The 19,024-nt window shown below is 43.0% G+C and overlaps 1 protein-coding gene across 1 annotated transcript in view; it reads right to left on the reverse strand.

Annotated features, from left to right (window-relative positions):
* Nucleotides 1-14,939, reverse strand: part of cacnb2b (calcium channel, voltage-dependent, beta 2b) — a 37,233-nt gene extending 22,294 nt beyond the window's left edge. Inside the window, exon 1 of the mRNA XM_079569941.1 lies at nt 14,351-14,939. Coding sequence (XP_079426067.1) covers nt 14,351-14,410 — 60 coding nt within the window. The 5' untranslated portion in view covers nt 14,411-14,939. The remainder of the gene's footprint in view (nt 1-14,350) is intronic.
* Nucleotides 14,940-19,024: the final 4,085 nt, after the last annotated feature.

A 19,024-nucleotide genomic window follows, 5' to 3' on the forward strand; every position in this document is an offset into this window, starting at 1 on the left:
TGGCACGTCCATTCGTGCTGTGGCAAGAAGGTTTGCTGTGTCTCCCAGCGCAGTGTCCAGAGCATGGAGGAGATACCAGGAGACAGGCAGGTACACCAGGAGACCTGGGGGGGGCGACCGAGGCCAACAACCCAGCAGCAGGACCGCTATCTGCTCATTTGTTCACGGAGAAACAGGAGAAACACTGCCCGGGCCCTACAAAATGACCTCCAGAGGGCCACAAATGTGCATGTTGGTCCTCAAACGGTCAGAAACCGACTCCATGAGGATGGTATGAGGGCCCGACGTCCACAAGTTGGGCCGGTGCTTACTGCCCAACACCGTGCAGCTCGATTGGCATTTGCCCGAGAACACAGCGATTGGCAGATTGGCCAATGGTGCCCTGTGCTCTTCACGGATGAGAGCAGGTTCACCCTGAGCACATGTGACAGACGTGACAGAGTCTGGAGACGCCCTGGAGAACGTTCTGCTGCTGCAACATCATCCAGCATGACCGGTTTGGTGGTGGGTCAGTGATGGTCTGGGGAGGCATTTCATTGGAGGGCCGCACAGCCCTCCATGTGCGAGCCAGAGGTTCCCTGACTGGCATTGGGGACCGGGATGAGATCCTCAGACCTATTGTAAGACCATATGCTGGTGCTGTGGGCCCTGGGTTCCTTCTGATGCCTGATAATGCCAGGCCACATGTGGCAAGAGTGTGTCAGCAGGTCCTGCATGATCAAGGTATTGATGTTATGGACTGGCCTGCCCGTTCCCCAGACTTAAATCCAATAGAGCACATCTGGGACATCATGTCTCGGTCCATCCATCAACGCCACGTCGCACCACAGACTGTCCAGGAGCTGACTGATGCCCTAATCAAGGTCTGGGAGGAGATCCCTCAGGAGGACATCCGTGGTCTCATCAGGAGCATGCCCAGGCGTTGTAGGGAGTGCATTCAGGCACGTGGAGGCCACACACACTACTGAGGATGATACTGACTCGTTTGGAGGAATTTCTACAGAATTTGGATCAACCAGTGACCTGATTTGTCACTTTGATTTTGACTATAATCTTGGATCAGACCTCCAGGGGCTGAGAATTTGATTTCCATTTATCATTCTTATTTTGTTCTCAACACATTGCCCTACACTATGAATAAAGATTTTCATCTGAAAAATCTAATTGATTGAGTTTTTGTGAGCAGTGTATTATACAGTATAATAACTGTTCTTCTCCACAAATGTAATTTCGAGTTGCATTGGCCTGTCCTGGACAGAAAGTCTCACCAGCTGTTCCAACCTTAGAATGGCAGATATAGGCTTATTTCAATGGGAGTGGCTTATGTGAGGTGGACATTCTTTTACTTCGTGGCTCACTGTGAGGCCTTAAGATGAGAAAGTACTGACATGTTATACATTTCCTGAATCCTCAGAGTCTAGAGAGTTCCACAGTATCAAACATTTGTCTCTGTGATGTTCTTTGAAGAAACAGCGTTAAACATAGTAAAACTGTTTTTGTGAAAATGGTGAAAAAACGTCCTCAGGTTTGTGTTTGAGGAGCTTTGGTTACCACGGTAATAGTCACAGAGTAGTACATTTGGGCTCAAATGAAACATGAAAATGTCTTCTTTACAATGATACCAAATACAATGTGTAAATCTGTATCTAATGGGCTGGAAATAGCCTAAACCAAAATATGGACCAGTGTCAAAAGCGACTTTTTTGACAAGGGGGTGGTTCACTTCAACAGCTGAAAACTATGATAAAGCTGTAACTCTGAAAAGGCTATCATACAAAAATATAAACCTCAGACATGGACCTACTTAAAAATCAACGATAGCCTTTGCCACCTTTTCGGTACCGATATGCCAGAATTTGGGGTTTGGCCCATGGACTAATTCTGTTACTTTGTTTTGCTGAAACATTGAGCCCTTTTGTCATTCAGGAGGACTATAGGACCTACGCAGCAGGACTAAACTATCTCATAAAATATCTAATTGCGATTGCGATTAGATCAGGGTAACCTGCACTAAGCTCCCAAGTGTGCAAATCTCAGAGAACCTATCCTGGTCCACAAACACAACATCAATGGTCAAGATCAGTGTCCCTACATTCTCCGCAAACAGAGAAAAGCCAGAGTCCCGGGCCCCATCATCTGCACCACACCTCCTGACCAGCTGCATCACTGTGTGGTGCGGTACCTGCACTGCATCCTGCCGTATGAGCCTCCAGCACCATAGTGAGAGCAGATCATCGGTGCTCCTCTCCCCACTATTCAGTACACACTCATACGGCCTTCCCTGCTGGAAGCTGCCCTCCCTCAGCTTCCAGCAGGGAGTCAAACTGAGGTCCACTTCAGCCCCTTCAAAAGAACAGGGGGGACACTGAAGAAGTCCCTCAAATGTTGATGGCCTTGTTTAAAATGTGCCAAATGCTCTGACTCTTGATTTGTAAATCTAATTGAAATTTCAACACTCAGTCATGCAACATCCAACTGCAAACTGCCATTCAACCCCAGAAAAACAGAAAACAGACACACACACTTCAACACATGGCCACCAGCGAAGACAAAGTTATGGAACTGTATCTTACCCTGCGTCGTCGTACATGAATAGCTTTCATCAGTTCCTGCTCTTGATTCAGCTCTAAACATGATAAAACAGTCTACATTATGAGGTCCACAGACAGAGAGAGGGAGAGAGAGCAGTACGTCTGGTCTGGTGGAGAGTGGGCGGCTGACACTGAGTTCTGCTACAGTCTGGAAGATCAGGAGTTTTCATGGTGAGATCCAATGTGTCCCTTCTACAGCACTACCAGCTGCCAATAACATCTCCTTTTAAACGTCTGACAAGTCAAGGGTAAATATCGCACGGCATCTTTTATTTCATAAGATATAATACTAAATAAGAGATGTTTTCATTTGTGTGTCACTGTGTTGCTGAAATACAAGGGTAATTTATAAATATCTAAAGTTTGGCAGTGTTTTTAGCAGCATGTGTGAACTCAACATGACACGCATGCATCATACATCACTCTGCCAAAACAGGTGCGCGGCGCACATTTCCCCTTTTTGGTTCTAGGAAAAGAATTTGGAGAGGAGTCAACCAATCTGCTACAACTTTTTCATCTTATGCTCATTTGTACTTAATCATTTTCGTAATAATGAAGTGTTGCGATTTGAGACTTTTGAGATGGCTAAAACATGAGAAACAATAATGGCATTTAATAATAATAATATATAATGGCTTTTTTCAACAGGATTCAGATTTCCTTTTACACAGAAATTAAACCTGGGACCTTCGAAATGAGGCGACTCAGGCGAGGGCGTAACACGCTCAGCCACTGCCGCCCAAACTGAACTCCCAATTGCCAAAACCACGAATTGCATAATTCTCTTATAAATGCTGTGACTTTTGACCGAGGGAAATGAAATCACTTCCTGGATTTAAGTGCAGATATTTGAGTTTGAACTGTCAGATGAAAAAGATATTACATAAAGTTTAGAGTTCAATGTCCTGCTACATCTGTCGCTCGTGTGAAAGCGTCAAAATAAAGACCCAAATCTAAAATTGGAAAATATCATCCGCAGCGGAGGCCAAATGTGTGTATGCATATCTCCTACTCTCTGTGGGTCATGATTGTCTGTGAGCATAAGCAGATTAAGATGGCATGCGTCAATCCTGGCTTTAGAGCCAGAGACACAAACGCTGCCTCCTCCTCAGCAGCATTCACTTCTATCCAGAGCTGTGTTCAAACCATCAGTTCATCAGAAGCCCTGCTCCTGCAATGGATAATACTTGATATGGTAAACACATTTGTTATGAGAAATGCATGTTGATCAAGAGCATTACGATTGTGTGCAGTTTATACCAGTCTGCTCTGTGATAGGACTGACACCTGATTAAAAAAAAAGAGATGATTGAGGAGCAATTTAAAAGGAATGAGTTCCAGTCTGTGAATTTTTGGCAACATGTCAGGTCCAGGAATGAATACATTTGATTTGATTTGAGGAAGGAGAAGAAATCCACTCTGATACATGGAACTCTGCTGACACAATAGCTGAGATGTGGGCCCTTTCTGTGTGAAGTTTACATGTTCTCGGTGGGTTTCCTCTGTCCACCATCAACTTTAAACATGCACAATAGGCTAATCCTCCAACTACGCAGTCCTGATGCCTCGCTCGGTATCTGGAACACTGGTTGACCCAAAGTGCCAATGAAAGATTGGTCATATGCAAAGGACAAATTAGGGCAACAATACAATAATGCACATGAGTGAAAACGTTTTTCAATTTGGCTTTAGCTTAAAGGGGCTAGATGCAAGTTAGCCATGTTATACTCACTACTGCCACCTCAGGTCATACGTGTAACTGCAGCTTCTATATTAAGCTCGTGCATGACGGCACTTCGGACCCGAATTAACACCTTTTTGAGTGACAGTGCAGGATTTTAGAGACAGTTGTGGTGAATAGGTCTGGGCTCATTCTACACCTTAGGACATTGATGAAACATGTAGGGGGAGGAAAATACTTAATTTTAACATTTTTAAACCCCGTATAGTCCCTTTAATTTATGATGGTCCAATGTACCAAAAATACACTATCACTATGTTACTTTGTTAATCTGTTTTATAACACAAGTCATCAGTCAGTCATGTTATGGACCCAAGAGGGAAGGGGCTTAAGTTGTTGAGCCACGATACATTTTGGTCGATGTCTTTGCACAGAGAAAAATCATAAAAAGTCTATACCACATGTTTGTAAAAGGAGGATAAATAAAAGAATTTGAGAAGTACCTCAAAAAGGGTGCTCTTTTAAAGGGAAATTGACGGCAAACCCAGGACCTCCAAACCAAAAATTAGCAGCCTTCTCATAAAGCCCTTGTTCACATTGCCATGCCAACATGTTTCGACCAAAAAGTCTCATCAAAATCTGCAAACCACCTTGATATAGAAAAAGAAATATGCAAAACATAACCTATAATGTTTTGAGTATACGTTTCAGCAAGAGGTCCCCGTGTCTATTAGTGTAACTAACAGCTCTGATTGCTAATTACCCCACTTCCAATTTGAGAGCACATTTAGTGAGGTAATGCCCCACTAACATGAGACTAAGAGGCTTTTTCCACTTAGTATGGGCAACTGCTTCTCCAATACAAGACAGTAGGTCGTCCGGTCTGCTTCCTCATCCCGCTTCATCTGCCTTACTCATACCGTCAACCTACACTATATCACAGAAATAAATGTCCACTCATGAGCTATAAATACAAGTACATTGTATTCTTGGTGTCTCGAGAGCCTGGAAATAATACATAAACTAGACAGGAAGGAATATGATGTCCTTATACAGAAAGGAATATGATCAGGAACAGCAGACATTACTTCTTCTATTACAAAATACAGAAAATTAAACAAATACTGACCACTGTTAACATCAGCGACTCAAAAATTAAAACTGAACCCCCCAAGTCTATTGCTATGTGTGATTTAAACGCATATGCTTTAGAGGGGAATAGGCTCATGGTAGAACTACTTCATCAGCGTCTCAAGATTTAGGTTCCCCCTGAGGAATCATGATGAAGACAATCAGACACAAAATCATGCCCGTAATTGGCCTGTCATACTTGATAACAGACGCAGGTGACGTGTCTACGGTGATGGAAAAGGCGCAGTGGAGAGGCCTCCTCACACAAGGATTACTGCACAGTGCAACAGATGGTGGCATATTCTCCTTGTCTTTTACGCGCACACGCATTGGCCACACTCTCGCGCCAAACTAGAACAAGAACTGTTTTGAGATCAACCACTCAGTTTCATTTTACCTTTTTCTTGGGCGGCATGGCGGTTGGGGCCCTCCTTCACCCGTGTCCCGTTGCTGAGCAGTTAAGAGCCTCATTCACCTGACGCAGTCCAACCCGCGCTGTTCCGCCATGGACACCAGCCAGGGCGCGCGCACGAGTCCCGCGGCTGAAGTAATGATAACAAATGTGTCTCCTTTCACTCTCTTTGATGAAAGGTTGTGTTTGTCCCACGGAGCCGCGCAGGATAACGCCACGGGACGCACACGGCGAGGAGGAGCGGGGGGCGAGTTCCCTGCAGAGTGGAGTATCCCTGCGCGAGGCCGGGTATTAACGGCTTATTTCTCCGAGAGGCATCTGTTGCGTTGCACGGCTGCACGCGCCTCCAGTGACCGCACAAGGAAGTCTCCCGTGAGTCTCCGCGCGCTCCACGAGGACATAGAGCTCACCACGAGGAGGACTTCAAAGATGAGCGCTCCTTTAACACCGCAAAGCTTTTTTATTTGAGTCTCTCAAATAAAGGGATTACCAAAAAAAAGGCTTAACAAATTAAGGCGTGGCCAAACTCTCCACCGAGAGTTCAATTTGTTGGGTTATTATGTCTTTCCTGGAATACAATGCGCATCATTACACTGTTCCATCATCATGGATCATCATCATGTCCTCAGTTCACCTCCATCTTTCGGGATGGAATGACGTTTTACCACGTGCGTATAAATCACCATTTTTAAAACGGCCTAACAAACCATCATCATTTTGATCGGATAATCCAGATGTGTAGATAGTTTCAAAGTCCTTCCCAAATGGGTTCACATCAAGCATAGGCCTATTAAGTTTTTTGACCCATCAGCATTTTAATCTTAATTCAAACCAATGACACCACAGCTCACACACCTCATAACTCCAACTCAAGGCCCTCCTCCTGCCTGTAAGACCCCGCCCCTCCACGTGCTCTGTGCTTCACATGTGCTCACTACAAAACATCAACAAACATCTGTCAGTAAGCCTCTTACACTCAACCTCTGTGTACAGATGTGTCTACTGTCGGGCTCTGGAGCAGAGGCAGGCACGCACACCCTCCTACATATGTGTCCTGAACCAAAGCTGCCAAAGCATCCAATCACATATGCATGACCGATGAAATGTGAGGAAGCTTCAGCAGCTTTTGTGTGACAGGTGCCAGTCCATGCAACTTGTCATGCAGGCAGTGTAACGCAGTGGACAGTAGTGATGCATGACACATAAAAGGACAACATTCTCCTGCACATTATAATTCAGTGCTGTTGTTTAGATAAAGGGCCACATGATTGAGTGTTGACTAGCTGTAAGTCAACCCCGCAATATTTGATCAGCAGCATTTGGCCTCTTAACCTGCAGGCTGGTATAAATGTGCTGCCTACAACAAATAAAATGCAATAACAGAACTTAAAAATAATATAAATTGAGATTAAAATAAAAATAAAAAATCCCCAAATCTCATAGAGGCACATCTTAACTTAATTCTAGCCTACTGCACGGTTTCAAACATGCATCTGGTAATCCTTAAATCCTAAGTTTTTACTGTAGTTTTTACTGCATCTTTGTATGAAAATCCAAAGCTCTACAAAGTGCAGATGACCTCAGCGTGAACTTGTTTACAAACTTCTCCACCCGTTGACCCTCCTCCAGCTTTTTACTCACCCAAGAGACAATCTTGTTCCTGGGCACTTTTGCCATCTTCTGCTTGTCCATAATTCAGTTTTTGGGCCCATTTAGTCCTCAAAGTACACGCCTTAGCTGATATGTTACCGCAGGCTTAACACTCTGCATCCAAGGGTCTACCAGAAAGCTAAAATAAAACAAAAGTCATTCTCCAAATATATCTTGTGGGAAGCAGTGTAGGCGGGAAGAAGATGCAGGGAAAAAATAGCTCCAATGGTGGTGTTTCAATACAGACATGGACCATATAGTTAGTCATCCTTTTCCTATCTCTCTTTGCAAATACAGCTTTGTTCACTTTAAGTCCATCATGCATTTGAATCCTATATGGATATGGATATCTAGCATCTGGTACGCCCCTCCTCTGTGCCTCTCAAGGATGAGACCAGCCAATCCTGCTTTTCTAAATGAATACAGTCATTATAATGGTAGACAATACATAATACCATGTACAATCTGAAATGATGGACTAAAAGCACTTTAAAGTAGCCCTTAATGAGTAATGGTTTGTGGCTAAGAGCTATGTGCTGATTTATAATGGATTATTCCACTTAAGCCAAGAGGATCAAATCAGCCCTGAATCTGTACTGCCTTTGGTCCATCTTATACTTCATTAGCACCAACTACCTGGGTGTATATCATTAGCCTGGCATCCAGACTAATCTCCGATGTTTATTAATTAATAAACAGGAGACTAGTCTGGCGACCCTGTAGTAGAAAAGCTACTGCTTGAGGCGGGACTAATGTGGGACCAACCGAAGCGCATAGCAGCCAATGAGAACATAGCAGATGTGACGACAGAAACAGCGACAAGAAAGTTGTAGTCATTCGGACATTAACAATGGCGCTCCTGCCACACGGAGTTCAGTAAATGACTTCTGTCGTTTATGTCAGAAAAACACGCACAGCATCCTGCCGTAGAAGCCTCCTGAGATATCGGTGCCTCTCTTAACTCCATTCAGGACATTGACCCCACCTGCCTCAAAGATCTCAAGTCCCCTGTTACTCAGTCCAGGTCCAGCTGACTGCAGAACAATTCATCCTGTTTTTGCTTTCACTTACACTCAGAAACATGTGGTCCACTCCTGCCCCCTCGCTGAACTGGAACCACCCAGTAGTATAAACATTGTGTACAAACTTACATTGATATTGCTTTATATTGTACTTCGAGGACTTGGGAGTAACTTAATTTGAATTATTTGGTGCACTATGTATGTTTAATGGGAAAAAAAAGTTGATATCAATGCGTAATTGCATATTTGACCTTTCAGAGACCCAGCAGCATAGTGCCTGTACTTGCCATCCCGGCCTGTAGGATGCTGAAGGATCAATTTTCTTTTAGGTTTTCATTGCTGGTTGAACTGTATCCATGGTTACGTATACATTCCATTGCAAAAACCTACAAGAAACTCTAAAAAAAAACTGAAATAAAATTGATCCTGAAGCATCATAGGAGTCACCGGGATGGAAAGTGAAGGTGCCAAGCTAACCAGCCATGCAGCCGCTGGGGCTCTGAAAGGTCAAATACGCACAGATATCAACTTATTTTTTACATAAAAAGTTGCATAGTGCACCTTTAAATCTGACCTTTATTTCATTCTATTTAGCTTCTCCGCATGTGGTGAAATTGACACTAAAGCTAACTTGGATCTTTCTCTATATAATTGAATCAGATGCTGTTTATAGACTGGTCATTAAAGATATTAAAATGCGGTGGCATTTTGTGCTCTGAATGTTCAGGCCATAGCCATATATAATCATGACTTAAAAGTGTAGAAAATGGCACTGTGAGGTTGTTCAGGCCGGTCAATATCAGCCTGCAGCCTGTTTATACTGTAGGATCAGGGTTTAGTTTTCTCAGTTTGATCAATGAGGCCCTTAAAGCTGTATTGTCTGCACTGTATATATTTAATCGGACAGAAATACACGACACAGCAGAGAAACCATGATTTGTACATTTCACAGCATGTATTGGTTAAGACTTCTGGAGATTATTAACTATAAATTGAAAAATGTAATGTTCCTGAATTTTGTCACGCTTTGTCACTTTGGCCAAGAATTAATTCATCTTTTGGATTTGCCCAAGGTTTCTGGATTATTGAAACTGCTGTTAGATAACAGGCATGCCCTGAGGCAGACTGCTGGTCATGTGGCTCTCAACAATAACCAATTGAACACATTTGTATTGGTGAGCAATTTCACAGCGGTGTAAGTCCCAGGTTCGATTTTGTCTCGATCATGTGTGGCGACATCATGTGTGCTGATTTTGCATGTTCTCCTGTCCTGTCCTGGTGGGATTCTTCCTAGTGCTACCATTTTGATGTGTCAAATGCAGAGAGACATACTGTATTTACAAAGTCGGTCCCAGGGGTCTGCAACTATCTCTATCCCAGCGTTTTTCCCTTTTTACCCCTTCTTTCTGCCCTCTGCGTACCCTAGACTGTTACATTATCAGCAACAGTCCAGGTTTACTGTCCTTCAATGACAATTTGCAACTCCTTCATGCTTTAATCCCCTTCTCGTGGTCCATTTCTGCCTCCGTCCCCTCTCAGCCTGTGCCCGGCCTGTGTGTGTTTGCAGTTGTTAGAATTGCGCAGTGAACCCAGTGCATTGTGTGCTGTTGCTGACTGCAGGGGAAGCCTTCTGTACCACATGAAATAGGCTTAATGTCAGCCGCTCCAACAGGCTGTCACCAGCGCCTCACAGATTAACATTACACCACATTTCTCTATGAGCAGAGAGAGCCAGCCGCTGCAAAACAGTCTGTATATCACTGAGGGAGTACAAAGTTGGGAAAGCTACCTACATAAAAATGAGAGCAATTCACATCATTCACATGCTATACAGACAATAGAGGCTGTGCCTTTGACCTTGCCATAAAGAAAAACCCACAACAGCAGTGGCTTAGCAGCAAAGCTCGTATGCCCACCAATCCAAAAGGTCGGTAGATGCTTGAGCCGACTTGCCACTTAATGTCTCCGTTTGTAGGTGTGCTGATGTGAGACAATTAACATGCACTGTCCTGAGTAAATAAACAAAAGAGTATGGAGTAAGGTGTTGAAACATCAATCCTCAAGTGAACGTTATGCCAACTAACCTTAACTGCTGTCTGGAGTTTGTCCTCTACTGCCTTGGCATACGCTTTAATGCCACTGGGAATTAGTTAAAAGCAATAGACAGCGCCGTTTGGCAGGTAAAGGATTCTGGTGCCGATGGAGGAAGAGCTTATTGCACATGTTTTAAGTTGATGGGCAACTGCATGAAGGAAAGCCACCCAGACACAGAAGGGAATATACTGTAGTTTTCTTTCCTCCCATGTGTAAACACTGTGGATGCAGTCAGGCCTAGAGTCTTGTTGATAAATTGCTGTTGTCATCTTGGTCACTGATGCTCAGAGAACATTAGTCATCTGTTATTTTCACTCCATTTACGGCAAAACAACTCACGCGCCAACACAAATCGTCGCTGGTGTAATTCAAGGGTGGATCGATACAGATTCAGTTGTGGTTAAATCTAAGCAAAGCCACATTTTGAGTGGGTATTCCTCCGTCCAAGAGGTGAGTGGATTCTCTGTAGCTACAGTCTTGGTGTCACTGTACTGAAATTAGGCCAAAGTTGTTAAGCCTTAAGTCTCGGGGATAATGTTAAGTTGCAAGTCACCAGTCGAGAATTAAGTCAGTGAGACAGTATCGGCCTAAGCTTAGTCATCCACACTGATTATATAATAAACTAAAATGTAGTTTTTCAAGTCTCTGGTATAGGTTCATACTGAGTCATGGATGATCTCCTAGTTTCTATGTATATTACCTTATACACACTACTTCCTTACATTATCTCCTTATGTTGGCAATAGGCTGTTTGTGTAAACTTTGAAATATATATATTACATAAAGGCCTTGTATGTGACCTGACGCTACCTTGCCTGCAAGCTGAATACTCTCAGTATTTGTGAGTTTACACGCGATAATCCATCTTGAACCGCTCCCACCTTCACAGTTTGGACAGAACCAAAATTGGTTCTGGCAAAAAAGACTCTATTTAACATCGCCGCGATCACAATCTACAGGTGCTGCTACACATAACACAAACACACATAACTTTTATCAAAGCTAAACGTTGAATGGATTTGCAGTGTTCTTGATCCAATCAGCATCAAATACTGAACCCGAACGATTCAAGCCGGCGCGCTCCCATATTGATGTCAGTGCAAATGTTATTGGCACTGGAAGATCAATTAGAATCTTGCCAGGTTAATCCTGACGTGAAGTTAAATACTTTTTGGCCCAATTAGTATAAAATAAAAAAAGTAAATCCTGGATCAAGTTTTATTGGTGTTGTCTATAGTCAACCTTACTCGTCAATATGCATCAAAAAAGGATGACTGCGACGGTAAAATGCTTTTTTGTCAGATTAACAAATTACTTCAAAACGAAAAATACATTCTTTGTTCAAAATCTAAAAAAACAAACAAAAAAAGATAAAATTGGGTACATGGCTGTAAAGGAACAGGCCACTGTTTTTCCATACTGAGATATGTTTTTACCTGAGCTTAGACGAGTTGATGCGTAACTGTCTTTGTGTGTGCGCTCAGTGACGAAAAAAGACCAAAGATGTTGTTAACATTTAGCCTCTCCTCTTCTCCTCGATGGGGCCAAACAGGGGTGAATTTAGAAGCGACCAAGCTCTTCCACATTTTCCCTATTTAAATATGGTTACGTGAGTGGTCCCCAGGTGATATCAAGATGATATAAAAGGAGAAATGCTACTGCTTTTAGTATATTTTTGAGTGCAACAGCATATCATTTGTGAAATCCTTTGAAATCTAAAAATAAACAGTTTAAATACATATTAACTTTTCTTTTTCTGCCCTAAAGTAGCATAAGAGGGAATAACTTTATGTACTGTGGGTCCCCGAGTTGTTTAAGTGTCAATTTTTGGGTTCCCAGCCAAAAAAGTTTGGAACCCCTGGGTTATGTAGCAGTAATATCTTCACTTTACTGCGGGGACGTCGAAGTGCTCCTAAGGTGTTATTACCTAATATAGTTCCCCTTTTTATACACTTAGAAAATCGACTTGTTTAATTTTGTGCAACTATACTTGGATTGTGTGACTGCTTACGTATTTAAATAGGGGAAAACGTGGAAGAGCTTGGTCGCTTCTAACTTCACCCCCGTTTGGCCCCATAGAGGAGAGGCTAAATGCTAACAACATCTTTGGTCTTTTTTGCGTGACTGAGCGCACGCATAAAGACCAGACAAGTACACATCAACTCGTCTAAGCTCAGGTAAGAACATATCCCAGTATTGAAAAAAAGGTGGCCTGTTCCTTTAAACACTCCCACAGCCTTTACCTTGACATATCATGGCTCTGTACATCATTTAGTGTCCTGTATGTAAGTACAATAGATTCTCTCATCTTTCGCACCACCCAAATACACATATTTAGCCGATTTTTAATACATTCCCCAAAGAGCATTGTCAGTGCCACCCGCCTCAAGCTCCTGGTTGCAAGGACTGGCTCCATCAGCCATCTGCAACGAACTTATCAGTGTCAAAACACTTTAATGATCGTCAGCGGAAATTATTCAGTAACTCCAATAAGCTGTAAAACACTATACAAACACAGGCATCAATTACAACAGCAACAATCTAGCTGGGAACCTAAATTAGAACATTTAAAAATAACAAGCCGATGTGCAAACACTTGTACAGTCTGTTATCGGGAGGAAAGAGGTCCTGTGTCACTTTGCAAAGCACTGAGGCAGAAATAAGCAAAAGAGGAAAGACTTTGACATAAAGTGGCTTTTGTAGAAGACTATAATTTATATATTAGGCTCTATACTGACGGACGTATCTTTCCCCCATCAGAGAGTGACCTTGGCTGCCACCGACTCAGACAAAGTGCAGCATGTGGCCGAATCTGTCCGGTATCTCTGCTCACTGTGTACACTACAGTATTCTCACAGGCCCATCTTTGACCAGAAGCTTTTCTCCCCCCCCACCCCCCTCATCTTGATGTCTGGCGCTCCGTTGTTTTAAGTCACAGGTGAAGCCATTGGGGTGAGTTTATCTGTAATGTCCCCATCGCTCACGTCCCCTAATCAGATCGATACCAGGAGGTTGTTTTACACCACTATACTGTTTGCCCTGATAAACGGCCGCACGGCGCAGAGCTAAACAGTGAAAGCGCTGTCTGAGTGCAATAAGTGCTGCACAGTTTAGGGTGCAACGAGACACGGGAGGCTTTAACTTTTCACACCAATATGCCAATGATATATTTGACTTCATTCTGCCAAGACTCACCTAGGGCTGAAACTTGAAGTCACATTAGAACTGATTATGGAACAAAATAGGACTGAATATGGATAAAATCAGGTCTGGGCTCCCGGGCAACCTTATGACTTGTAGATTGGATGTTTGAACCCAGCTCCAACCAGCCGTGCATAAAGGTGGTCTGTGAGTGAATCGGAGACGGTCAGAGAGGTTATTGGCACAGATTGGAAGCCACATATCCACCGGAGCAGCTGTTGATACATTACTGAGCATGCAAAGTGAATGAATAACGTGAGGAAAAGGGCTCCCAGTGCATCCTTATCCCCTGTCATTATTCAAGACCAACAAGGAGAAAACACGAGCCGAGCAAACACTTAAGGGGGTCTGAACCAGAGAAGGACGAGAAACTTTATCCCAAATGAACAATATGTTGATGTGGTCTGGGTTGATAAGGTCAAAAGATGGATTTGACAAGGACTATCTGAACAAACCCGAGACTAAACCAGTTTCAGATTGGACCAGGACTAAAGAGCACCCCCTGCACCACAGATTGAGTGCCTCTACTTTTTTTTTTTTCCCCCTCGCAAAAGCAATTGTTGCATACCTTTTTACTCACGTAGGTGGACTGCACTCTCCGCCAGTGTCCCAGCCCACAGCAATACATCAAGACATCCAGTACCAGGTGATAGGGGAGGGTCCGGCCGCTGGTAGCCTCTGGGGGTGGGGGGTCGAATCAGGCCAGTGTCCCCATCTGTTCCCCTCTCTGGTGGTCCTCCTGGCTCCGTAGCTGTATGGGTTGTCCCATTCCAAGACTGTTGCCAAAGCTGGAGCTGAGTTTGCCTAAGTTTCCCCAGCCGCACCGGTTGATTAAAGCTCTATCACTGCATCCTGCCTTGTCATGAATAAATAAGAATTTGGGGGTCCGATTGCCAACCTATTTTGAAGCATTAGGCATCTTAAGTGCATCCTATCGTCTAACATAGTCCCCATGCACTATGCCTTTGCCCGTATCTGCTTCAAATCAGGCAAATCCCAAGGGGGTGTCCTCTCACTCCCTCCCCGGGGGGTCCATGGCGCTCCCCCTCGCTCAAGTGCATGAATGAGAAAAGCGCGCCGTATCCGTGGCTTATTACCGCCGTCTGTCTCTCACTGTTGCCATGCTAGAGGAGCAGGTGTAACAGCGGCTAGCGCAGGAGACACACAGGCTGAATCCAAATGCGCCTCCAGCCACCTCCCCTTTAACACCCCCCCTGTTTCTCCGGCTCTACCCCCCCTCCCCGAATCCAGCGTCATCTCCCGCTCCCGTGTCTGTTATCCCGCTGACTATCTCGTCTTCTCGCTCATCTTTGCCCCCATACACAGTTGCTTCTGTTGTGAGCGGCTCATGTGAAAGCCACTGCAGTGAGTGTAATTCAGGGGAAACACACAATCACAGAGCTGTACAGTTTCTATTTAACAAAGTCACAAAGTCAAAACTACTACACTGTCAATAAAAGGCAATTACAGGGGTAACCCGAAGTAGACAGAATGGAAGAGATTGAAAGAAAACAGATCAATCTTCAAAAATGTGCTTTGTGTATTGTAAACTCAGACATTTGTGTGGGGAAAAAACATTGCGCATCAAATTATAAAGTATATGTATCAATTTCATGAATGTGTTTTCTGGCATTTCAGCTTTGGTGACCCTGAAAAGTGAATCTGCAAGTTGTGAGATACTGTATAGAATTATCCCTGTGAAGAATTGTGAGGCTACAAATATAGGAAAGTTAAGCTAAAACTAACTTTTTGATTCAATGGTTTCCTTTTTCATTGTTTATGATTTAAATAAACAAATAAAAACAGGTATAGGGTCTTTAAAGTGAGGCTACTTTATTGATTATATGAGAGCTTCTGTACCCCTTAAAGCTGAGCTGGATCCCCCTCAAAGGTTTCAATTCAGTCCAACTAAACAGAGCAGGACGTATAAAGACAAAACAGCTTTATTTTCCCCAAATATTCTGATAAAGTCATCACACTCCAGAGAAGAAAATCTACTTAACTTTATGCACACAGAATTCTTGAACTCCCTAAAGGATGGAGACAATTAACCAACAATCATAATAGACTATTGATTTGCACTTGACACCTTTTTTGTGCTTTTATTCTTGTTTTTATGCCAATCCTAAAATGTAACAATTACTCATGAAGACACATTTTCAACTAGGGCTGCATTAATTATTGCAATCGAATCAAAATGACAGATTTAATGGTTGTGAGTACAACATCCTTTGCAAACAATAAAATATCCCTCATGGAGTCTTATTATATATAAAACCTGCTTACTTAGCAATTTAGACTTCTACAAGTGTCTTACAACATGCATACTATTGTTACATAAGTTTAGTAGTTCATATATCAGTCTTCTCTCAAATGGAAAATGTTCCTGGACATGTTTGAAATATGTACATACAATGTACAACTCAACAAACGTGGAATTGCTTTTTACTATATCAGGAAATATCCTGTTTCAAAGGATGGAAATGTATATCTTTTGAATAGCTTCTGTCTCAAGTGAAAGTCATCCATTCTAAATTAAGGAGATCATATTGTGTTTATAACACTTCTGTAAAGTAACTCACGTGCAACAACTTCTGTATCAGTGTCACTTTATTAAACACCTGCACTTTGACTGTGAACTTGCCCTGTCAATGTTGACTCTTGATATTTCGATATTTTTATTCTGTCATCATTTTTTATATTTATACATATATATTTTGCCCTTTTAAAGTTTTATATTTGTTGTATATAAGCTACCTCTAGTATTGCCTGATTGCACATTTTCCTGTATATTTGTACCCCCTTGTTTGAGTGTTTCTTTAGAGCAGATGTGGCAAGTGAATTTCTACATTCACTTACTCCATCTCCATCTTATCTGATCTTATCCTATCTCATCTCTAACAATCAACATATAGGCCATTTCAAGGCATTTACATAAATAGCCTTATGTAATTCAACCTGGATAGACGCAAACAGATAAAAGCAGCGATTAGGAAGATTTATTGACATATATATTTGTTTTGGCGATCAGACCCCGGCGGTAGACATCGATGTATGCATGAAAGTCAGTATGGATGAACAGCTTGGAGTTAGGGATGTCTTTCCCGGAGCCTGGACACTGGTGGTGGTATGGAAGACCCGTGAAGATGCAGCAGGGAGAAGCCGTGGACGGAAGAGGCAGAGATAGGGTGGAGGTGGGTCGAACCACCGCTGGGAAGCGAATGAACCATGATTGCTGCGGCCACCGTTTTTTAAAAACTAAAATATGTTCTCACCTTAGGTATGCATCAACTCGTGTAAGCTAGTAAGAACATATCTCAGTATTTAAAAATGGTGGCCTATTTCTTTAACCCAACACCGTGACATACCTGCGCTAGCCGTACAAACCCTTTCAGGTCTTAAATGCTACCTTAAATCATCATTACACTACACAGATTCATACCTTTTCGATGTATATGCAGTGAGACCTAACATGTTTTGATGTCATATTTTCCGTGCAGCTTCCAATTCACATGACATTCTTTCACTGATTCCCTTCTGCTACGATGAAAGGCTTGTCGAATTCTGTCTGTAATCGTCTGGTCAGTCTGTGTTGCCGCTTCTGCATGAGACATGCTCGAATTTTCTTCAGCTTCTTTGCAGCCTTCCAGCTCTTCAACCAACTCCTGAATGGTCTGCTTGTATTGGTGGTATTCCTCTGACTGCTTTTTTGAAATGTCCAATTCTTCTAACAGCTGGCGAATAGATTCATTTTTCTCTGCGATTTGTTTATTTTGCTCATTGATGAGTCGTTCCAAATTCTCTATAGTTTTTAAGGATTCTCTATTGTTGTCTACATTATTGCTGGCTGATTGGTTCACTTTCGTGCCCCAAATCCAGGAGATAGCTTCCCAAAAACGCGACATTTCAATGCGTCCGCCTGCCCTCTAGGCTAGCAGATGTATTAATGAGATTCGTGAGAAAGTGATGTCATCCTTCAGAATGCACACAGGTAACCTAGCACACAGGTCAAAAAGAACATGAATGACATCACAGTATTCTATAGTGTGATGTCATGATCATATTATCCCATCTTTGCAAGGGCAGAAGTAAGTCTGTGAGCAGATCACACCTCTCACAGCTAAGACATGGCTTTTGAAGCCATGTCATGGCTTTGGGAGGGGCTATCCTGGTTTTGGGGAAGCTCAAATGAACAGGGAGCAGAAGAGAAGACTGATGCCAACAAGACAGTGGGAGACCCTATCCTACAATCAGAGCATTTGAGGGAAGCTGAGGCATTGGATGGATTGCTTGGTCTGAATGGAGAAGGGAATGGGAAAAGTACAGAAAATATAGAAGATTTAAACCGTCTGCTCCACCAGAAAGATGAAGAAAATAAGAAATTGGCTGAGGAGCTGATGAAGGCACGAGCCGGAGAGGAGGCACTTCAAAATATGGAAAATTTGAAACGTCTGCTCAATGAAAAAGATGAAGAAAATAAGAAATTGGCTGAGGAGCTGATGAAGGCACGAGCCGAGGTGGAGGCACTTCAGCAGCAGGAAGAGGCGAAATCCAAGAGGAAATGGTTTGGGGGAAAGTGGCGAGCAAAATCCAGAATGAGAAAACTCTTGCGCCTTGTCGTACAGTGGTTCTGTACAGTACTGTGCTTGTCGTTCAATGTCGAATTCAGTGCAACGATTCCGTGCCCATGTTTCTGCATTTGAGGAGTGTAGAGTTTTTGTGCGAGCATTATAGACTGAACAGTTTGTAAGGCTGGTGCAGCTGTGTGGGTCGTGGGTGAGGAAGCTGCTTTAGTTGAATGATTTGAGGTAGCATTTCAGACCTGAAAGGGTTTGTACGGCTAGTGCAGGTATGTCACGGTGTTAGGTTAAAGAAATGGGCCACCGTCTTCAAAAACTGAGATATGTTCTTACTAGCTTAGTCGAGTTGATGCGTACCTAAGGTGAGAACATATTTTAGTATTTAAAAACGGTGGCCTATTCCTTTAAGGTGTGAGAGAGAGGGATTGTGGGTACTGAGCTGGGTAGTTGAATGATTTGAGGTAGCATTTCAGACCTGAAAGGGTTTGTACGGCTAGCGCAGGTATGTCACGGTGTTGGGTTAAAGAAATAGGCCACCGTTTTTAAATACTGAGATATGTTCTTACTAGCTTAGACGAGATGATGCGTACCTAAGGTGAGAACATATTTTAGTATTTAAAAACGGTGGCCTAGTCCTTTACGGTGTGAGAGAGAGGGATTGT

The sequence above is a fragment of the Gobius niger genome (genome assembly GCF_951799975.1).
Source record: "Gobius niger genome assembly, chromosome: 13".
NCBI lineage: Eukaryota > Metazoa > Chordata > Actinopteri > Gobiiformes > Gobiidae > Gobius > Gobius niger.